Source organism: Ictidomys tridecemlineatus, chromosome 10 (assembly GCF_052094955.1).
Source record: "Ictidomys tridecemlineatus isolate mIctTri1 chromosome 10, mIctTri1.hap1, whole genome shotgun sequence".
Lineage (NCBI taxonomy): Eukaryota > Metazoa > Chordata > Mammalia > Rodentia > Sciuridae > Ictidomys > Ictidomys tridecemlineatus.
In genome coordinates, this window is record NC_135486.1 from 78,587,688 (window position 1) to 78,612,443 (window position 24,756).

A 24,756-nucleotide genomic window follows, 5' to 3' on the forward strand; every position below is an offset into this window, starting at 1 on the left:
CATTGGGAGGATGCAAGATATACAGACAATAACACCTACTATGAAATTAGGATATATAATGTGTTATTACTAGATGGAAACCCAATAAATGTCAGCCATAATTATCATAAAGCTAATTCTTCTCTGTTGTTGCTTGTAATGATAAGAGAAACATAAGATAAAATCCAGCAGAAGACAGTTAACACTGTAGCAGAGAAACATAACTATACTACTTAGTTTTTCTGAAATACTTTCTCTCTAAATTTTTAACAGTGTTGACAGGGAGATCACCTCTTCCCTCCTTCACTTTTTTCTCCCTTCTCCTCCATGAAGTTCAGCCCATTGAATGCAAGACTTAATTTTTCAATGTTTTTACAAAGGCACCATTAGAGTTTTTCTAGAACTGAATCATAGATTCATTTCTCTCAAATAGAAAGAGGAAGAAATAAAATCTATCTTCCTTAAGGAAGAAATGAGAAGACACCTAAAGATAAATGCCCTTCCTCAAAACCAAGGTTTACAGAGTGGGGAAAAAAAGCCATTTAAACATTACTTAATAATGGGATGCCTTGCCAACTTTTGGTGTTCAACTTTTACCTTAAACGTTCTATTTAAACAACTGGAAAAAGAAAGTGAAATAAGAAAGCAAAAGGCCAACCAAAGGAAAAAAAATATCTAGTACTGCTCAGTAATATCAAGACCAACCACAGAGACTGGGATATTATTTAATCCATTTCCACAAGTTAAATATTTATTTGTCCTTATTAGTTATACATAATAGTAGAATATATTTTGACATATTATACATATATGAAATATAGCTTCTCATTGTTCTGGTTGTACACAATGTAGAATTACATTGGTTGTGTAATCATATATGCACATAGGATAGTAATGTCTCATTCATTCTACTTTCCTACTCCTATCTGCATTCCTTTCCCTTCCCTCCATTTCCCTTTGTCTAATCCAATGAACTTCTACTCTTCCTTACTCCCGTCCCTTATTGTGAATTAGCATCCATATATCAGCACAAACATTCGGCCTTTGGTTTTTTTTTGGGACTGGCTTGTTTCACTTAGCATGATATTCTCCAGCTCCATCCATTTACTGGCAAATGCCATAATTTCATTCTTCTTTATGGCTGAGTAATATTCCATTGTATATATCTATATTTTCTTTATTTTTATATTTTATTTAGAGACAGAGTCTCACTGAGTTGCTCAGTACCGTATCTCCATTGCTGAGGCTGGCTTTGAACTCATAATCTTCCTGCCTCAGCCTCCCAAGGAGGTGAGGATTACAGGCGTGTGCCCCCCTGTCCAGCTATGTTCATTTTCTTTATCCATTCTTCTGTTGAAGGGCACCTAGGTTAGTTCCATATCTTAGTTATTGTGAATTGAGCTGCTATAACATTGATGTGGCTGCATGTCTTTATAATGCTGATTTCAAGTCCTTTGGATATATACCAAGGAGTGAGATAACTGGGTCAAATGGTGGTTCCATTCCAAGTTTTCTGATGAATCTCCATACTGACTTCCAGAGGGGTTGCTCCAATTTGCAGTCTCATCAGCAATGTACCTTTTTCCCCACATCCTCACCAACACTTATTGTTTCTTGTATTCCTGGTAATTGCCATTCTGATTGGAGTAAGATGGAATCTCAATGTAGTTTTAATTTGCATTTATCTAATTGCTAGGAATGTTGAACATTTTTTCATATTTTTATTGACCATTCATATTTCTTCTTCTGTGAAGTGTCTGTTCTGTTCCATTGTCCATTTAATGATTAGATTATTTGCTTTTGGGGGATGTGTTATGTGGGGAGTGTTAAGTTTTGTTAGTTATTTATATATCCTAGAGATTAATGCTCTGAGGTGCAGGTGGCAAAGATTTTCTCCCATTTTGTAGGCTCTCTCTTCACATTCTTGATTGTCTCCTTTACTGTGAAAAAGCTTTTTTAGTTTGACACCATCTCATTTATTGATTCGTGTTTTACTTCTTATACTTTAGGAGTACTGTTGAGGAATTTGGTTTCTAAGCTGACATGATGGAGATTTGGGCCTACTTTTTTTCTAGTAGGTGTAGGGACTCTGGTCTAATGCCTGGGTCCTTGATCCACTTTGAGTTTTGTGCAATATGAGAGATAGGGGTCTAATTTCATTTTTCTATATATGGATTTACAGTTATCCTGGTACCATTTGTTGAAGAAGCTATCTTTGTACCCCAATGTAAGTTTATGGCACCTTTGTCTAATATGAAATAACTGTATTTATGTGAGTTTGTCTCTGTGTCTTATAGTCTGAACCATTGATCTTCATGTCTGCTTTGGTGCCAATACATGCTATTTTTGTTACTTTAGGTCTACAGTATAATTTAAGGTCTGGTATTGTGATGCCTGTTGCTTCACTCTTCTCCACGAGGATGGCTTTGGGTATTCTGGTCCTCTTATATTTTTAAATGAATTTTATGACTGCTTTTTCAATTTCTATAAAGAACATAATTAGAGCCTTAATAGGAATTGCATTAAATCTATATAGTGCTTTTGGTAGTAAGGCCATTTTGACAATATTAATTCTGCCTATCCAAGAACATGGGAGATCTTTCCATATTCCAAGGTCTTTTTCAGTTTCTTTTTTTAGTAGTTTTTTTCTGAAGTTTTCATTGTAAAAGGTTTTTCAATCTCTTTTGTTATATTGATTCCCAAATATTTTATTTGGGGAGGGGGGTGCTATTGTACATGGGATAGTTTTCCTAATTTCTCTTTCAGTTGATTCATCATTGATGTATAGGAATGCATTAAGTTATGGGTGTTAATTTTATATTCTGATATTTTTCTGAATATATTTATGAGTTCTAGAAGTATTCTGGTGTAGTGTTTTTTTGTTTGGTTTTTCAATATGATTATATATTGAAAGAAAATAGGGATAGTTTGAGCTATTTCCTATATATATTTACTATTTATATCTATTTAATTTCTTTCTTCTAATTGCCCTGGATACTGTTTCCAGGATTATGTTGAATAGAAATGGTAAAAGAGGGTATCCTTGTCTCGTTCCAGTTTTTAGAAAGAAAGTTTTCATTTTTTCTCCATTTAGAATAATGTTGGCCTTGGGTTTACCATATATAGCTTTTACAATGTTGAGGTATGTTCCTACTATCCCTAGTTTTTTTAGTGTTATGAACATAAAGAGGTATTGTATTTTGTCAAGTGCTTTTTCTGCATCTATTCGTATAATCATAGGATTCTATTTCTTAGATCTTCTGATATGATGAATTATGTTTATTGATTTCTGTATGTTAAACCAATCTTGCATCCCTGGTATGAACTCCACTTGTTCATGGTGCACTACATTTTTAATATGTTTTTGATGCAATTTGCCAGAATTTTATTGAGAATTTTTGCATCTATGTTCATCTAGGATATTGGTCTGGAGTTTTCTTTTCTTGATGTGTGTTTATCTGGTTTTGGTATCAGATGATACTGGCTTCATATAATGAGTTTGGAAGTGTTCCCTCCTTTTCTGTTTCATGTAATAATTTGAGGAGTATTGGTGTTAAATATTGTTTGAAGGTATTGTACAACATGGCTGAGAATCCATTTGTTCCTAAGTTTTTCTTAGTTGGTAGGCTACTGATGGTTTCTTCAATTTCATTTCATTCAATTTCGCCTGTTTAAATTGTGTATGTCCTCCTGATCCCATATGGGTAGGTCATATGTCTCTAAAATTTTGTTGATGTCATCAAGATTTTCTATTTTATTGGAGTATAAATTTTCAAAATAGTTTCTGATTATCATATGTACTTCAGTAGTGTGTATCAAGATATTTCATTTTTTTATCATGGATTTTAGTCATTTGTGTAGTGTCTCTTTCTCTTCATTAGCTTGGCTAAGAGTTTATCTATTTTATTTATTTTTTCAAAGAATCAACATTCTCTTTTGTCAATTTTTTGAATTGTTTCTTTTATTTAAATTTCATTGATTCCAGCTCTGATTTTAATTATTTCCTGTCTTCTACTGCTTTTGGTGTTGATTTGTTCTTTTTCTAGGGCTTTGAGATATAATATTAGGTCATTTATTCATTGTTTTTCTATTCTTTTAATGAATGATTTAAATGCAATAAACTTTTATCTTAGCACTACCTTCATAGTTGTCCCAGAAATTTTGATATGTTGTGTCACTATTCTCATTAACTTTTAAGTATTTTTTATTTCAACCCTGATTTCTTTTGCTATCCATTCATCACTTAATAGCATATTATTTAGTCTCCAGGTATTAAGAGTAGCTTCTATTTTTTATTTTATCATTGATTTCTAATTTAACTCCATTATAATCTAATAGAAAGCAAGGTATTATACCTATTTTTGGTATTTGCTAAGATTTGCTTTGTGGCATAAGATATGGTCTAATTTAGAGAAGGATCCATGTGCTGCTGAGAAGAAAGTGTATTGAATCTTTGATAAACAAAAATATTCCATTTATGCCTGTTAAATCTAAAGTATTGATTGTGTTATCTAGTTCTATAGTTTCTTTGTTTAGTTTTTGTTTGGGGTATCTATCCAGTGGTGAAAGAGGTGTGTTAAAGCCACCCATTATTATTGTGTTGTGATCTATTTGATTCTTGAACTTGAGAAGTTTATTTGATGCACATAGGTGCTACATTGTTTGGGGCACTAATATTTACAGTTGTTATGTCTTGTTGATATATAATTCCTTTAAGCCAAAATGAAATGCCCTTTGTTGACCCTTATGATTAACATTGGCTTGAAGTCTACTTTATCTGATATGAAGATAGAAAACCCTGCTTGTTTTGAGATCCATGTGAACAATGTTTTTTCCCATCCTTTCACCTTCAATCTGTGAATGTTTTTGCCTTTGAGGTGAGTCTCATGGAGACAGCATACTGTTGGGTCTTGTTTTTGAATCCAACTTGCCAGTCTGTGTCTTTTGATTGATTTAGGCCATTTATGTTCAAAATTATTACAGAGGTCTAATTTTTATTCCCAGTCTTTTTGGTTTATTTTTAAGTTGAATTATTTCCTCCTTTGACTGAATATTCATCTATTGTATTTCATCCATTTTCTGGTTTTCATTTTTATTTTTATTTCATCTTCATAGAATGTTTTGCTAAGAATGTTCTGTAGTACAGGCTTTCTAGTTGTGAATTTTCTTAACTTTATCATGGAAGGTTTTATTTCACCTTTAAATATGAAGCTTAATTTTGATGGGTATAGTATTCTTGGTTTGCATCCATTTTGTTTTTCAGAACTTGGTGTATATTATTCCAAGTCCTCCCTGTTTTGAGAGTCCATGTTGAGAAATCAGTTGAGATCTGAATTGGTTTCCCTCTACTATAATCTCACTTTTTTTTTCTGGCAGCCTTTAATATTCTATGCTTATTCTTTATTTTAAGTATTTTTCTTGATGTGAATATGTTATAATTTTGAATATTTGGGGTCCTGTTGGCCCCCTGCATTTAATTTTCCATTTCATTCTTTAGAATGAAATGGAAATTTTTCTGATATTATTTCTCTGAATAAACTATGCATTTTTTCATTTGTATCTCTGTGCCTTCATCCATCCTGATAAATCTTAAATTTGATCTTTTCATGGAGAAGATTATTTCTTGGAAGTTCTATTCATGGTCTCTTAATATATTCTTTCCATGGTAAACTTTACTTTCAAGATTACATATTTTGTCATCATTGACTGAAACTCTGTCTTCCAAGCAGTCTAGACTATTGGTCATGTTTTCCATTGGATTTTTTAATTTGGTTTATTGATTCCTTCATTTCAAGAATTTCTGCTTGATTTCTCTTCTGAATCTCTCTTTATTGAAGTGCTCTTTCACCTCCTGAATTTTCTCTGATCTCAATCCTTACATCATCCTTTATGTCATAGATCAGTTTTACTATGTTTCATTGTAAACTCCTTCTCTGACATGTCTTCCACTGTGATATCAATGGATTTGATTATTGGAGAATCTTGGTTTGTTTGGGGTGATTTGTTCCCTTGCTTATTCATGTTGTGTTTCTACCCATCTAGCCATGTGAATCCAAGGCAGTACAGTTTCTACCATGTAGACTTATTGTGTCCCTGGATGTTTCCAGTACCTGGCCATTAAGGGGAAGACAAGTAATAACAACAACCAATGCAAACAATATATAACTTTAAACCAATAGCTCCCACTGAGGAGTCCTTAGATTTGTTGCAATAAACAAAAATAATATGTTCAGTTATTATCTACAATAAAAACAATAAGTTTGAAAAAGAGTTTGTAATATCAAATGATGGACAAAGAACAGAAGTGGTATTGGATTTGATGTTTATGAGGAAGGAGGAGAGAAAACAGAAGTCAAAAAGGAAGAGTGAAAGAGGGAATAATAGACAGACGGCGGGGCACGCCAAGAAGCAGCCAGCAAGCAGAGAGAAACCACGCTGCGGATTCTGTGGAGTCCTGCCGGCTGTGCCCTCATTGAGCTCTGGGCTGAGTTCAGGGTTTGAGACGGGGAAGGAAGCAGTCCAGTCCTGTCCCCCACACCAGACAGTCCACCAAGGAAGCCAGCTGCCACCATCTTGGAGAGCTGACGTCACCATCGCCAGTTTCCAACAGATTGCAACAATAAAACAGGTGTGTGTTATTCAGCCCATCTCCCATACAGCAGGGAATTCGCATAAAATGTCTCCCCGGCTTTCTGGGGAAGGGATTATCAGAACGAGCCTGCATAGAGACATGGGGAAAAGTAAAGGCACCTGACCTCCAACTCCAAATCCCCCTCCCATCAGCAGCGAAAACAAAACCTGTCTTGCCAGCTCTGGGGGAGGAGCAAGCGGAAAAAATCAAAACAATAAGGTACCTGTTCCCAATAGCCACCCTCCACACCCAGCAAATGCAGGCCCAGAGTACAGTTTGAACTACCAAGAGGTATCACACTGGGGAAGGACTGGCTAGAGGAGAAGCCAGGGGACAAGAGGCCAGGAATAAACCTAAGCTAACAGGTTTTTGAGAGACACCAGGGGTGGGAGGAGGGAGCAGCCTCACAGGGACTATATCCTACAGCCAGAGGGCAAAATCTTGGCCCGGAAGGCACAGCACAACCTACTGGAAGTGAAGAAAATAGAAGCCTAACAGTGCCCTTTATTTTTTTTCTCTGTTCTCATTTTTTTAATTCTTTAATTTTTTAATTTTAAATGTTTTTGTTAATTATTTTTTTAATTGTAATTTTTTTTCAATTGTAATTTTTATTTTACTGCATTTTATTATTATTATTATTTTATCATTTCTTTTCTATTCTTTTCGCTTTCTTTCTTCTCTCCCTCTCTCTTTCTTGGTTTGCATCCTTACCTTTTCCCCATCTTTCCTCTTAAGCATGAACACCCAGATTACATACTAAATGCAAATAGATGAATACTATGAATAGGTCTATAGTCCGCCTAAGCCCTTAACTACCCCCAAGTACTCCTGTCTATTCTCTTGTTAATATCTGCCTGCATTTGAGCAACTCCCCAAAGAAACTAACATATACTAACCTCCATACCATCAAATCACCCGACTTTAACATAAAATCCTAAGTCCAAACCTCAATTCTCTATATGCCATCAAAATCTGAAGGCCTTTAATGAAACTAATGAATTTATTAGTTTAAATCACAATTAAATCCAACATCTCTAAACATTGTCTCCTAACACAAAGGAGAGATAGTGGAACTATAAAAACCAAAACAAATTCAAAGGAGAAAACAGAAATACAGCAGTCAAACATAGTTGGAAAGTAACTTGAGCACTATGAAAAAACAAGGGAAAAACGATTACAAACAATGCAGGACAACTTAAATTCACAGGAGAACCTAGAGGCATCAGAAAAATGGACAGAGAAAGAACTCAAGGCATACCTAACTCAGATGGAATGGAATCTTAGAGAAGACTTTAGACAGCAAGTTCAAACAATGAAAGCATATTTTGAAAAAGAATTAAATAAGCAAATTCAAATGGCAAAGAATAAGCTCTACAAGGAAATAGAGATTTTAAAAAAAATCAAACAGTAATCCTAGAAATACAGGAAACCATAAACCAAATTAAAAACAAAAACAAGAATATTACAAATAGACTAGATCAAGTAGAAGCCAGAACATCAGATAAAGAAGACAAAGTTTATCAACTTGAAAAGAATATAGTCAACACAGAAAGGATGCTTAAAATACATGAGCAATCTATCCAAGAGATATGGGATATCATAAAAAAACCAAACCTGAGAGTCATTGGGATAGAAGAATGCATAGAGGTTCAAACCAAAGGAATGAACAATCTATTGAATGAAATAATCCTAGAAAAATTCCCAGATATGAAAGATGGAATGGATTGCCAAATCCTGGAAGCCTACAGGACTCCAAACATTCAAAACCTTAATAGACCAACTCCAAGACACATAATTATGAAGATATCCAACATACAGAAAAAGGAGCGAATAATAAAAGCTACGAGAGAAAGGAGGCAGATTACATTCAGGGGTAAACCAATTAGGTTAAGAGCTGATTTTTTTTTTATCACAGACGTTGAAAGCGAGAAGATCCTGGAACAATGTATTTCAAATGCTAAAAAATAATGGATTCCAACCAAGAATACTGTATCCAGCAAAATTAAGCTTCAGATTTGACAATTAAAATATTTCATGATAAAAAAAAGTTAAAAGAATTTGCAGCCAAAAAATTTCTTAAGTCATATGATTTGCCCAGATTGAGTCAGGAAGACACACACAATTTAAACAGACCAATAACAAAGGAGGAAATAGAAGAATCCATCAAAAGACTACCAACCAAGAAAAGCCCTGGACCAGATGGATATACAGCAGAGTTTTACAAAACCTTCAAAGAAGAATTAATACCAATGCTTTTCAAGTTATTTCAAGAAATAGAAAAAGAAGGAGCTCTTCCAAATTCATTATATGAGGCCAACATCACCCTGATCCCGAACCCAGACAAAGACACTTCAAAGAAAGAAACCTACAGACCAATATCTCTAATGAACTTAGATGCAAAAATCCTCAATAAAATCCTGGCGGATCAAATACAAAAGCATATCAAAAACATTGTGCACCATGATCAAAGTAGGATTCATCCCCAGGATGCAAGGATGGTTCAATATATGGAAATCAATAAATGTTATTCACTACATCAATAGACTTAACCATAAGAACCACATGATCATCTCGATAGATGCAGAAAAAGCATTCGACAAAGTTCAGCATCCCTTTATGTTCAAAACACTATAAAAACTAGGGATAACAGGAACTTACCTCAACATTGTAAAAGCTATATATGCTAAGCCTCAGGTTAGCATCATTCTGAATGGAGAAAAACTGAAGGCATTCCTTCTAAAATCTGGAACAAGACAGGGATGCCCTCTATCACCACTTCTAAACACTGGCCAGAGCAATTAGACAGACAAAAGAAATTAAAGGCATAAAAATAGGAAAAGAAGAACTTAAATTATCACTATTTGTGGGTGATATGAAAATATATCTAACAGACCCAAAAGGGTCTAGAAAGAAACTACTAGAGCTAATAAGTGAATTTAGAAAAGTGGCAGGATATAAAATCAACACGCATAAATCAAAGGCATTCCTGTATATCAGCAACAAATCATCTGAAATGGAAATGAAGACAACCACCACATTCACAATATCCTCAAAAAAAATACTTGGGAATCAACCTAACAAAAGAGGTGAAAGATTTATACAATAAAAACTACAGAACCCTAAAGAGAGAAATAGAAGAAGACCTTAGAAGATGGAAAAATATACCCTGTTCATGGATAGGAAGAACTAACATCATCAAAATGGCGATATTACCCAAAGTTCTCTATAGGTTTAATGCAATGCCAATCAAAATCCCAATGGCATTTCTTGTAGAAATAGATAAAGCAATCATGAAATTCATATGGAAAAACAAAATACCCAGAATAGCAAAAGCAATTCTAAGCAGGAAGTGTGAATCAGGAGGTATAGCGATACCAGATCTCAAACTGTAGTACAGAGCAATACTAACAAAAACAGCATGGTACTGGTACCAAAACAGGTGGGTGGACCAATGGTACAGAATAGAGGACACAGAGACCAATCCACAAAATTACAACTTCCTTATATTTGATAAAGGGGCTAAAAGCATTAAATGGAGGAAGGATAGCATCTTCAACAAATGGTGCTGGAAAAACTGGAAATCCATATGCAACAAAATGAAACTGAATTCCTTTCTCTCGCCATGCACAAATGTTAACTCAAAATGGATCTAGGAGCTTGATATCAAATCAGAGACTCTGCGTCAGATAGAAGAATAAGTTGGCCCTGATCTACATATTGTGGGATCGGGCTCCAAATTCCTTAATAGGACACCCATAGCACAAGAGTTAATAACTAGAATCAACAAATGGGACTTACTCAAACTGAAAGTTTTTTCTCAGCAAGAGAAAAAATAAGAGAGGTAAATAGGGAGCCTACATCCTGGGAACAAATTTTTACTCCTCACACTTCAGATAGAGCCCTAATATCCAGAGTATACAAAGAACTCAAAAAATTAGACAATAAGATAACAAATAACCCAATCAACAAATGGGCCAAAGACCTGAACAGACACTTCTCAGAGGAGGACATACAATCAATCAACAAATACATGAAAAAATGCTCACCATCTCTAGCAGTCAGAGAAATGCAAATCAAAACAACCCTAAGATACCATCTCACTTCAGTAAGATTAGCAGCCATTGTGAAGGCAAATAACAACAAGTGCTGGCGAGGATGTGGGGAAAAGGGTACTCTTGTACACTGTTGGTGGGACTGCAAATTGGTGTGGCCAATTTGGAAAGCAATATAGAGATTCCTGGGAAAGGTGGGAATGGGACCACCATTTGACCTAGCTATTGCCCTTCTTGGACTATTCCCTGAAGACCTTAAAAGACCGTACTACAGAGATACTGCCACATCGATGTTCATAGCAGCACAATTCACAATAGCTAGACTGTAGAACCAACCCAGATGCCCTTTAATAGATGAATGATTAAAAAAATGTGGCATTTATACACAATGGAGTACTACGCAACACTAAAAAATGACAAAATCGTGGCATTTGCAGGGAAATGGATGGCATTAGAGCAGATCATGCTAAGTGAAGCTAGCCAATCCCTAAAAAACAAATTCCAAATGTCTTCTTTGATATAATGAGAACAACTAAGAACAGAGCAGGGAGGAAGAGCAGGGGGAAAAGATCAACTTTAAACAGAGACATGAGGTGGGAGGGAAAGGGAGAGAAAAGGGAAATTTCATGGAAATGGAAGGAGACCCTCATTGATATACAAAATTACATGTAAGAGAATTTGAGGGGGAAGGGTAAAAAAAACAAGAGAAAGAATTAAATTACAACAGATGGGGTAGAGAGAGAAGATGGGAGGGGAGGGGAGGGGGGATAGTAGAGGATAGGAAAGGTAGCAGAATACAACAGTTACTAATATGGCATTATCTAAAAATGTGGCTGTGTACTTGATGTGATTTTGCAATTTGTAATGGGAGTTCATAACCCACTTGAATCGAATGTATGAAGTATGTCAAGAGTTTTGTAATGTTTTGAATAACCAATAAAATTTAAAAAATAAAAAAATAAAAAAGAAAGAGGGAATAATAGAAGTTGATTTTTAGCTGGAGAAAAGAGAGAAAGAAAATTGAAGGAAATATAAGTGTGAGAAAAAATAGATATACAAAGTAAAAATTTTTAAAAAAATTAAAATAGGAAAAAGTAAAAATACAAGACAAAACTGAAATATACTAGTCATACATCCTAGTCCTCAATAAATTGATACATGAAAAAATAATTGGTTTCAAAAATGATAGAAATGTGAGAGAAAAAAAGAAAGAAAAAAGATCTTGAACAAAAGTCGAACAATTGTTTCCACTAGAGCTGAAAAGATTCTCAGCAGCTAGTGGGGTTTTCTGGAATATGAGGCTTGCTCTACCCTCTGTGTGGAGTTACTAGGGTGAGAGGGTTGATCCTGAAGGCAAAACTCCTGGAGATGGAGTTTAGGTTTAGGTATACTTCAGTCTCTTTGCTAAATTCCATTTGGTCTGAAGATTTTTAAATCAGGGCTCCTCTGGGGCCTAGCAATATCTGGTCCATGCTGGAAGACTGCACCCCAGGAATGTCTTTGTATTTTACTTGTGTGGTGTAGGAGCCACTTCTTAGCCTACTAAGCCACCTGTTAACCCCATGATTCCTGGTCTCTGATTCAGTTTCCAAACTCAATCTCTCCTACCCCTGCCCATTTGAATTCCCAGGCTGGCACCTCTCTTCCAGCCAGTCCTGCAAGAAGTGAATTGGAGGGTGATGGGGGAAGCCATGTGGGTTTCCTGTAATTACACAGTATTCCCCTGTGTAAACTTCTCTCCATATTGATTTTATTCTGGTTACTTAAGTACATTCTCTATCATGAAATGTGGATCTGTCCAGCTTGTTTTTTGAGCCAGACTTGAGTCTTCCAGAAATTGACTTCTCAAGGTGCTGGACTCAGCACTATGGCTGCAAAATTGTTTCTTTCATTGTCTTCTGCATGCAGGGAGAGATGGAGGCTTCTTTCCCATACAAGAATATTGTGCAGTGCACCTAACTGTTTCAGTTGACAGTGATTCTGATCTCTATACCCTGACATGCCTCAGTCCTCCCAAGGATGGGGGTTCCTTTAATTCCCTTTATGCTTTACTGTGTTCATGGAGGGAATGTTCTAGCTCGTACACCCAGCCTCTACCATGGCTGTCACACTGGGGATTTCCTCCTTATTTTTTTGTATTGTATTCAATCACCTGCCTCCCCTGTCTGTTTTGAGTATCCAGTATTAAATTCCAGTAAGTACCCCCTAATTTTTGTTAATTTACCTACCTTGTGGAAAAGCTGCCTGTTTGTTTTTCTTGGTTTCCCACAATGGAGACAACAGGGAAGCAACACCTCTATTCAACCATCTTCCTGTCTCCTCAGATTAAAATTTTTAGTTAAAATTATATCCGAATTCATGTCACAGATAAATTGAATTTCAGTCCTCAATATCTGCTCTGACTATTCACATAAATCAGAATAATTCAATAATGTCAAGGTTCAATTTGCTTTATTGTAGTTTTACAATAGCCTACATAACTAAATGACTGTAACAGTGATTGCTTCTGAAGAGGACATGGATCCAAACATGCCTGGATAGGAACTGAATAAGACTTGATGAACAGTTCCATCATATAGAGTTACTCTTCTACTACAGATAGTCATTCTTCTATTCAGGTTATAATAGTTTAGGGAGAAATAGGAGGAAAATATAATTTACAGCATAGAATCATTAACATAAAGTCTGGGAAATCACTGCCAATTATTAGAATGTTGTAGTTTGCTTATAAGTGCTCCAAACCTCAACTACACTGAAATACCACCTGACTCTAATGTAAAACCCTAAAAAAAACAAAAAATAAAAGAAATAGCCCCAAATTGTAATTTTTTGAGACATCCCAAGTTCTAACTTTTGCCTCATCCCAGGTTTTCATCTTTTGTTTATGGAAGTGTCTCGGTAGATCTTTCATTCCTTTTACAATAAACAAACTGTTCTGATATAATTCACTTCCTATTCACTGGGTCTCACATGCTTTTGACTATTTAAGGGCTTCCCTAAAGAAAATATTCATTTCTGTCCTCCATCATAATTTTCCTTCTGTATGGGGTCATTCCATAGCTATGCAAACATGTTATTTTTCTCATCTTAAAAAACCTTCCCAGGCCCTATTTATTACAAAAACTCTGGAAAGATTTGTTTCTACTTGCTGTCTCCCTCTTTTATCTCCTCCAGTTCCTTGGAATCATAGTAAGACTTCCATCACTTATCACCATGACAACACTGCTCTGGTCAGGGTCACCTCAACATTATCAAATTCAGTGAAAATTCTTATTGCCCATGTGACAAGATTAATCAGCAAGGCCTGAAGGAACTTACCATTCCCTCCTTCTTGAAACACATGTGTACTTAAATTGGTCCTTCTACTTCCTTGACAGCACATTCACAATTTCCTCTGCTGGATCCTTTTCACATTCTAGGCCTCTAATAATTAGATAATCTCGGAATTTCAAACAATTGATTCATTAGTTGATTAATAGATAAAAGTTAGAAATGGAAATATTAATTCATTGTGATACACTAGCCTTCTACCTACCCCTCAGTTTAAGAATATTTGAGTCAATTAGGTAAAATTTCCCCTCATGTCCTTCTTTGATCTCATTCTCTTCCCTTACTTCTTCATCCTGAATTTTGTTTGTCAACCTCTTGCCTTCTTATAATTTACCTCAAAAACTTATATTTTTCTCCCCCCCACCTCTCTCTCTCTCTCTCTCTCTCACACACACACACACACACACCCACACACACACACACACACACACAATTTTACTCTATATAAATGGAATAATATATTATCTGTAATATTATGGGATTTTTAGAATGTATTCCTTAAGGCAAACATTATAGGTATATGTTATATTATCAAAGTTAATTTGAAAGTAGGATTTGGATTAGGACAAGAATGTCTACTTGAATTAACCATATTTATAGGATCCCTCTCTCAGTCCATTCAGGCTGCTGTAACAAAATAATATAATTTTGGGGGAGGCTTATAAACTAAACAGTTGTCACAATTCAATAAACAGAATATTATTTCTCACAGTTCTGGAGATGTATAATTATTTTTATGTCTTGGGCCTATATGGGAAAATTCAAGATGTATTTTTATCAGCAAAGGAGAAATATAACCATTGAAAAAAGAGACAAAAAGAATACTTGCCATGTTTTGCCCAAGAGCAAAGACATTAACTGACAAACTATAGCAAGGGAATTAGAAATCAGCGAATATTTTTACTCTTTTCAAAATTTTTCATGAGAGCTAAAACATTCTGGTTATTGATGCAGAGATACCATTTCTTTCAAAAAAAACATCTGACTGTCAAATTCTCTATCATTGCCAAAGCCAGCATTTCTCCTCATTTGTTCCTAAGAAGATGATCTCAGTATCATTCATGATGTTTTCAGTCTACTGCCAAATTGTGATATTTCTGCTTCCACATCATGGCTAAATCTGTCTCCATTTGGTTCTATTAGGAATTCTTTGCAATTGTGGTAGTTTATTCTCACATTAATGTCACAAATATTGAATTAACTTTTTTGTTTATTTTAAAATAATGATTTTCTTAACCTCCTTTAAGTATAAAGTTGATATTTGAGCAAAAATTTAAAGAAGATGAGAGTTAGTCATGGAGATGGATAGGTTAAGTCTGCTTTCAGAAAAAGAAACAACCCATATCAAGGCCACAGGGTGGCATGTTCCAAATCTGTTGAAGGAAGAACAAGAAGGACAAAATGTAGAAGAATGAGCAAGACGAAGGGTCATGGTGTTTGAGGAGAAAGAGGCCAAGAAGGGCTGTATCATGCAGGATTTTATATAATATTTCAACAAAGACATAGAGAAGATGAGGAAGTTGTTACATAGATATAGGAAGATAACAATATAGGCAAGATATCAGTCTAGGAAGGGTTTAACAGTGGGAGTGTGCCTGTCCCGATCAAGAACAGTGAAAAAGGTAAACAGATCATGTAGTTCTTTTAGATCTTTAGATTTTATTCTGAATGGAATAAGGAGCTATTGCAGGGTATTGAGCAAGATTAACACTATCTTCCTTAAATTTTAAGAGAGATTTCTGGCTGCTGTATTGAGAAGAGCATAAGAGGCCAAGAATGAAAAACTGGGAGATTAGTTAGAAGACTATTAATACTCAATGATGGTGACTCAGACCAGGGTGATAACAATGCAATGAGGTGGTTAGGTTCTGGATATGTTTTAAAGGTAGAATTAACAGGATTCCCTAAGAGATTGAATATGAGATACAGGAGAGAGAAGGAAGTCTACAATGATTAATGATTTTGATCTGGACTGGAAGGATGCAATTACTACCAACTGGCATAGATACAGCAGGTTAAACAGTGGTGGTGGTAGTGGGTGGATTAAGTAGTTAAGTTTTAGATGTATTGAGTCTAAAATGTTTATCAGACTCCATGGAGATATTTTGGAGAGGCAGATGCACACGTAAGTCTAAAATTGAGGCAAGATATTTGCACTGGAGATTTAATTTGGGTGTTGACATGAGAGAATATATTGAGCTATGAGAATGGATGAGATCACTAAGAGAAAAAGAATAAAACAGAAGACCAACACTTAATTTCAGTTGCACCAAAATGAAGGAAGAGACTGAGAGATGTTATTTCAAGAACTATTTCAAGAACTCAGTAAGTTCCATCCCAGAAATGGTGACTTATTTGCTGAAAAACTCAATTTAGTGATGGGAAGTTAAAAGGAAACAAATGAATTTTCCTGTAGAACACAGTGCCATCCCAGATTGACAAGAGACTTAGAGACATGTTACCTTTGTTGATGTACCTCGGTGGCACACTAGTCAACGAAGATAGTCAAAACTAGAGTGTGATGAAGGAGGAGGTCAAAACGCCAAATTATAATATGTCCCAAGAATCTGGGCTTCACATGATTTTGAAATTAAGAAGTTGACTGTTTCAACCTATTTCTCCTACAGCTGTCCACATGATTTTTCATAAAATAAACACTCATTAAGATGGCTATCTTTTTATAAAATAGAAAATAACAAGTACTGTTGAAGAGGTAGAAAAGTAGACCACTTTGTGTTGTTGGTGGAAATGTAAAATGGTGTGGCCATTTTTGAAAACAGTTTGGCACTTTCTTAAAAATTTAAACATAGAATTACCATACGAGCCAAGAATTCTCCTCCTAGGCATATACCCAAGCAGACATCAAAGCAGATGCTTATATACCAATGTTTATGCAGCATAGAGTGAATGCCTATAGTTTTATATTGCTTCATTATGCATATAGGCTTAACTTTCTTAAACCAGGCTTTCTACCTTTTCTCAGTTCCCCCATGTGGTCAGTCTAGGTATCAGTCTTATATAACTGTCTTCTGATGATCGCCTCCCTATGTAACAGGTAAATACAATCTACTTGATTCACCCCACTGGTCCCATACCCCATGTAGAAAATACAGAGATTAGCAGAGGGCTGCAAAGTCCACTTTCAATCACAGTATGACACCATAGAATGCATATCTGCATGCTCTATACCCAACAAACATAACTCCCAATTGCAAGCCTTCTTGGATAATTCCCAGGACCCCAATAAATGTTTTAGAACCCTAGGTCTATCTCAGGCACCCTGTGACAGTACCATCAGCCCTCATCAGTATCTCTATTCTCTTGTGTACCTGTGTAAAAACTGCTTGTACTTCATGTTTTTATTATGCTTCCTTGGGTGTCTCACCATGTGGCACACCTGAAATTAATCTCATCCCCATGAAGAATCTTCAAGACAGTGGCTATTTTGTCAGAAATCAACAGCATATGGGTCAGAAAAGAACCAAAAATGTATCTTCAAATAAACACAAGCTTCCTATGAGAGAGACATCTTGTCAGGCTCTTAGGCATTAGATCGTCCACCAGGATAAAAGAGTATCCCCTGCAAGACACAGTAAACATCCATGACCAATTATTCTGAAGTTCCATAAGGACAGGGAAGGGTTAAATTTCATAGCCACTCTGTACAGAGAAATACAACACAGCATTATTCACAAAAGACAAAAGATAAAAACAATTCAAGTATAATGGATGAATCATAAACAAAATGTGGTTTATACATTCATGAGCATCATAAAACTTTTCAGTCAATGACAGACCATATAAACTATAAAGTTCCATAAGATTACATCATCTAGTGATATAATAGTTATCTTTATTGATCTAAGTACACTCTGATGTGTGTAATGTGATAAATTTGCTAACAATGCATTTCTAAGAATGCATCCATTCCATCATTAAGCAGCACATGACTGTATATATATAATGAAAAATTATCCAGGCATAAAAAGGAATAAAATTATGATGAATGAAGCAACATGGATAAATCTTAAGAACATTATACCAAATGAAATAAGCCAGAGACAAAAACACAAATCTTGTATGATGCCACTCACATATGGCACCTGAAATAGGCAAATTCGTGGAGGCATCAGAGATGGGGATAAAGAAGCAGAATAAGAAGTTATTGTGTAACAGATACAGAGTTTCAGTTCAGGATACTTTAAGATTTTTGGAAATAGATAGTGGTGATGGTTGTACAACATTGTCAATGTACCTAAGTCATAGAATTATACTTTTCAAAATTGTTAAAATTGTCAAGTTTTGTCTTTTGTATATTTTATCACAATAAAATAATAAATAAAAATCAGAAAGGAAACAGTATAAACTCTGGTTAATACAGAGGGTGACGCAGTAGAAGAACTTACAATAAAATATCATTATCCAGAAAAAAACAGATAAAGGCTCAAATAAATAATTCCCACAGTCCCAAAGACATTACAAAAAATATGTTCTCTCAGACAAAGAAGAACAAAGAAAAATATAATACTATAGAGGAGAGAAAGGAGAGAGGGGGCGGTTGGGGGGGTAGAAAGAAAGAAAAAAGGAATAAAGATAAGATTAGAAAAAGAGAAAGAGAAAAAATTGTACCAAGAAGAGAAAATGAAAATAAATAAAAACATTAATAATATTTTAAGAATATCAGAATCAACTCAAGCAGAATTAACACAACTGAAAATACTCTAAACGTCATGGAATAAAGACTTGAGGAAAAAACACGAAACAAGATAGAAAAAGGACAAAGATAAACAATAACCATAAAGTGTCTTAAATTCACACTCTTCAAACTCACTTGAAGGAGGTGGACTGGATCTCGGATGTACTCTGTTTCCAATGTTTTATCTAGTATTGCTGAACTTCTCTAGCAATTTGGGAATTAAGACTCTCTTATTCTGACACTTTTCACACTATCTTGTCAGAAAACAACTATCTCATACAATTGTGTTCACAACAGCATTGTTATACTCATTAAGTTATTTAACTTTCCAATTTCTTTTTTTGTTTTGCTCAGCATTGATCTAAACACTGCTAAAAGGCACCAAGCTAGATGTATTCTACATCAGCTTAAAAACCTACCTATAAAAGTAGGAACTTCCTACTCTATGATCATCAATCTCAGAACAGAATGGCTACCATTTTTCTTTAACAAGAAACAGGGCTTCATGGAGAAAAGGCTGACTCTAAGACTGGGAGAAGGAAAGGATAAAATGAGTCTGGAAATCTCATTGCACTAGGAGGTGGGAAAATGCTCAAAGAATGGTGGGATCATATGAAAAAGATTCAGGATTCAGTTTAAATGGGCTATCATTGGCCAAATTTGGATAATTTAAATATCAAAACAAACAATAATAGGAATGGATTAAACATTTAGCTGTTAAATATGTTCTAATTTAACTACATTATCATGGTCTCATTATCTTGTTCTCCTTATGAGCTATCAGTTTCCTGTCCTTTCTTTTCTAAGCTCTGTGTCTGGGAACAATATCCTCACATTTTTCCTTTGCATCTGGATGATATATTCTCCTCTGGATGGGCTTTCTCTATACTGGAGTTTTTTTAAAAATCCAAGTTTTAGTTTTAGGCTTTGGGGTCATCATAGAAAAAATATGGTATCTTGACTAAGTTTCATGCTCCTGAAACCAAGTTGATAATAGGTTGAAACAATTTTTACAGGTAAAATAGTTGAACATTGAAAACTTCAGATAGTTCAACAACATGGTTCATCCAAGCTTATATGAATTTTACATCGGGTCTTAGGGCTACTTTGAGTTATTATAAATTCCCCTGCTTTGTCCCCTGTACTTCTCATTTCCTTGGAGACCTCATGGGCAATGGTGACCCACCACGGGGCAAAACATAGGGCTTCCTGGTTCTCTGTTTGATGCCATTTGAATCAATATTCTCTGTGCAAGGTATGACCACAGTGAAGACAGAGGTAGATCAGGAATTAAGAGACTAGATTCTATTCTTGGCTCTCTCATTACCTAACTGAGAAAAGTTGGATGGATGGTAACTTCCTTTAGCCTCTCTTCTTTCATTTGCAAAATACAGAGGTTGAAAAAAGACCACTGTGTTGTATGTCCCTTCTAGTTCTAATATTTTGCATGGTTTTTTTTTTTTAATAGTGCCTCAGTTGGGGAGCAATCTAGTATTGTTGCCATTCAGTTCTAAGATAAATTTGCTTCCATTGTGAGTTACTGATGTCCTTTATAGATAAGCACATCAATCAACCAAATAGGCAATGCTGCCAATAATTATGATACCGATAATTGTTGATAATTGTTTCATTAATTCATAAAAAGTCTTTTATATAATTTTATTAAAAACATACACTTTTTAAAGTTCTTTTTTCTTTTTTTTATAAATTATGCAGAAGTTTTTAGGTGATTGTGAATATTAACCACTAGTCCATAAATTTGTGGACTGTGAATCATGAGACTCTTTGGAGAATCTGTAAGAAAACATTTCAAATGCTTCAGCTTTCTGCTACCAATTATAACAATGCTAAATTTAGTCAGATTTTGGTTTGTCCTCATCTACACAATGATGATAATCTCTAATTTGGACTTTCCAATATAAGAACTGTTATGAAATCGTCTGTAGTCTAAGATTGCTTAGAAAAGGCAAAAATAACCTTAATTCTTGCAAATCTGAACAACAATATGCAGCATAAAAAGAATAAATAGTTCATTGCATAACAGTGGAACAGTGAACATCCTCCAAGCCTCCTTCCATGGAGTTACCCAGCCCTAAATAAAAAATCTATTTTACTCAATTATGCTTTATTTTAAAAAAAACTGTAATCCCCTCAGTAAGACCTTTATGAAAATTTCTGTGATTATCCACAATAGGAACTCAGAAAATCAATAAAATTTTTTAACAAAAAAGATATTGGTCACATTTATATGACCAAAAGATTAGGCCTTTTGGTGATTCAGGTTGAGCAACTCTAATCCAAAAATCTGAAATCTGAAATGTTTTGAAATTAATTTTGGATTTCAGAGCATTTTAGGTTTTGTATTTCCAGATTATAGATGTTAAACTGGTAAAGTCTATCCAAATATTCCAAGATCAAAATCTCTGAAATCTGAAACAGGGATACTCAACTTGTATTTGGTTTACTTGATCACCCTCCACATTTAATTAAATACTCTTTCTCACAGCAACACTCTAGCCACAAGGTGTGAACTTCTTTTCTGCAAATCCAGAGAAGTTAGTGTATCCTGATCCAATGACCAGATTAGTCTTGTCAACAATGCTTTCTATAAGTATACCCATGCATGTAGCCGAAGACTTCATTACCAAAACAGCATTCCCAATATCTCATGTAAAATAAAATCATTCTCCTTTTCAAATTCAATCAATACTACATTTAATCTCTCATCTCCTTGACCCATATTTTATGCTATATCCAAATCTTTCTTAAATAATTTGATCCCTTCTGTCTTCAGAGCATGAATACTAACTTAATTATAAACAAGGATATTAGTATACACTTGGAAGCTATCCATTAGTATCTTAAGAAGTTACAAAAAGAGTTTATTTTGGAAAAGATGAAATATGTAGCTAATTAAACATGAAGTCAGCAGGATAAAATATCCTAATGTTCCTAAAAGGAGAATTTGTTTGGTAAGCCTCCTTCCCTGTTTTCTGAAGTTAGATAAGATTATCAAATGAAAGAAAATTAATAAAACTATAAGGATAGAGTCCTAAGGCACTCAAGTATTGAACTAGGAAAGAAGATAATAATCAACAAAGAAGGCCAACATGGAGGAGCAAGTGAAGTAAGTGGAAGAAGATCGTGATGTCCTGGCAGCCTTATCATCTCCTCAATACCTACTCTTCTTTCAGATCTCTGACCCTCAACTGATGTCTTAATTCCTAGACTTGGTTAGATGTCTTTCCTAAGTGCCTCTGCAGAATTCAGCTATGACTCTTAAAATTTGTCACATTGTATTATAATTGTACTGACTCATTTCTGCCTGTAAATTGTAAGCTTTTTGAAAGAAGAAATCAAGTTTATCTTGCTCAAAGAATATTCCCAGAAATTATCACAGTGCTTAGCAAACAGTAACTGCTGAACACAAGTTGGTTGAACTGAATTAGTAAAATCAGTACTTACCTTATGATTGTAAACAAGGTACTGCTGTGATAAAATTAGTCTACTATGATACCTAAAGCACTATTAACACACATTTATTTCATTATGTTCATTAAATTTTTATATTTGTTTTTCCATAGGGAATTTTCTAGCATTAACTAGTTGGTGTGTTTTAAAGTGTTGATTTAGGTAAAAGGGGGAGGAAGAAGGAAATTAATACTTAGTGTGTGAGAGTGTGTGTGTGTGTGTGTGTGTGTGTGTGTGTGTGTGTGTGTGTATGTTAGGAGGAGTGGTTTCTTTTTTGGTACCAGGGGTAGAACGGAGGGGCACTCAACCACTGAGAGACATCCCCAGCCCTTTTTTGTATTTTATTTAGAGACAGGGTCTCACTAAGTTGCTTAGGGCCTTAAAGCTGGCTTTGAACTCCTGATCCTCCTACCTCAGTCTTCCAAGCTGCTGGGATTACAGGCATGCACCATCATGCCTGGAACTTATGGTATATATTAAGTCTTACTTATACAAAATATGCCTTTCATATATTATCTTACTTAAACATTTAATTTTCCTCACAAACATGGGATAAAAGTATAAGTAGTTCCATTTTAGGAGAGGAAATTAAGCTTTATAAATGATAAGTGACTTGTCTAAGGTCACCCAAATGTTAAGTCAGGATGTAAATAACTGTGAAGCTCTTAGTAATACATATGGGTATGTGCATATAAATAAGGGATTTACAGCATATGTGTATATAAATATGTATATATGTGTGTGGACATGCACAAAAATATGTATTTTTGTATAATGTATGCATTATATATTATATATTTGTAGATATTTATGTATAATACATGCACATTTATACATAAACAATATACATATATATTTGTATGTGTGTGCATGTGTGAACACACATTGTTACAATTTGAATCTAAAATTATTCACCAAAGAGCTCATGTTAGGCACTACAGCAATGTTCAGGAGTAAAAAGACTGGAATATGAGAGCTGTAACTTCATCAGTGGGTTAATCCATTTTATGAATTAATAATGTACTACTGAGTACATTATTAATTCATAAAAACCACTACTGAGTTGTGACTGTAGGTAAGTAGGGCATGGATGTAGAAAGCAGGTCACTAGCCCTTGAACCATATCTCTTCCTAGCTCATGCTTCTGCCTCCAAGCTGCCATGATTGAACAGCTTTCCTCTGCCATGTTCTTCCCTCCTGAGATTCTGCCTCATCTTGGGTCCAGAGTAATGGAATCAGCTGACCATGGACTAAGACTTCTGAAATCATGAGCTTCAAGTAATTTTTTCTTCCTATAAGTCATTCTTATTAGGTGTTTTGGTCACCACAATGAAAAGCTGACTAATACACATACATAAAATACCAGTACAAGAATAAAAATGGCTACTTTTAAAATATAATTGTTACTTACTGGAAAGTATAGAAGCAGAGACCCAAAAAGGATTGTTTCCAACAGGATAAGGCCCGATGCTCTGATGCTCTATAAAACATAATGAAAATGTCATTGTTAAGTTTTTAGACATAAAAGAATTTGTCCTATTTTGAAAATGCCTCATCCATTAGAACAACATTTATGGGTGAAATTATATAAATAAATGACAATTATCTAGCAGTCAAGTGGATAAATAAGAGAAACATGTAAAACAACTATGAAAGTGATAATAGATTTAATGATACTGCCAGTGACTTAATTCTATAAATTTGAATCACTGAGTAGGCTAATCAGCTTATAACATTGCTTTGATAATTCTTTTAACCCAAGAAATTCATACACACAGAAATTATCTATATTTCTGAAATATCAGCCACAAGTACATATCAACTGCTAACCCTAAACCACTTCACAAATACCCACAGGATAGTTCTGGCAGATAAATCAAGCACATAAATAAAGTCTTGAAATCTAAATGGTATATCTCCCACAATGGTTAAAATAGAATTCCCCCAAATCACTAATGTGGCTCCACTATGAATAATATGAATCACATTAAATAACCTAAGTATCTCACATGGTGTACATGCTTAAATGTTATTCAGCAGTCAAAATTCAAAAGACTTAATTTTCAAATAAACTCTCCTGAATTTTTATTTATTTAGTTTTCTAAACATAAATATGTATAATGTAATTAAGATGCTTGTTAAATTCCTGTAACAAAATGCTTAGAATTGGAACAAGATATAAAATATCATAGTTAATCTTATCTCTTAATAACAAATTTTGCTTCAATGAATTCAAGTATCAGTACATTGATTAAGAATATAAACACAAAAACAGGTCATTCTGGGATCCCTGTGTTTTCATTTAATGCAATATAAAAGATATACACAAATGTCATCTCATACAAATATCTTAATAGGAAAATTACTTGAGGTAATAACAATTAATTTTGCAAAAATAAAAATACTATAAAGCCAAACCATGAGAATATATTATATATTAAACAAATAAACAACCTTTGATAGTGTGTTTTTACCCATAAAAATGCTTCATGCAATCCCTCAAAGAACTCAGGATTTTTACTACTTTAAAATTTGAGAGTGAGAAACAAGTTTAATCAGTGAACAGATTTTATTATTCAAGTACTTATTGATATTGG

At 34.5% G+C, this 24,756-nt stretch overlaps 1 protein-coding gene across 1 annotated transcript in view; it reads right to left on the reverse strand.

Annotated features, from left to right (window-relative positions):
• Gpr158 (G protein-coupled receptor 158) overlaps positions 1–24,756 on the reverse strand; it is a 390,707-nt gene that overhangs the window by 112,201 nt on the left and 253,750 nt on the right. Inside the window, exon 6 of the mRNA XM_005320245.5 lies at positions 23,571–23,639. Coding sequence (XP_005320302.2) covers positions 23,571–23,639 — 69 coding nt within the window. The remainder of the gene's footprint in view (positions 1–23,570; positions 23,640–24,756) is intronic.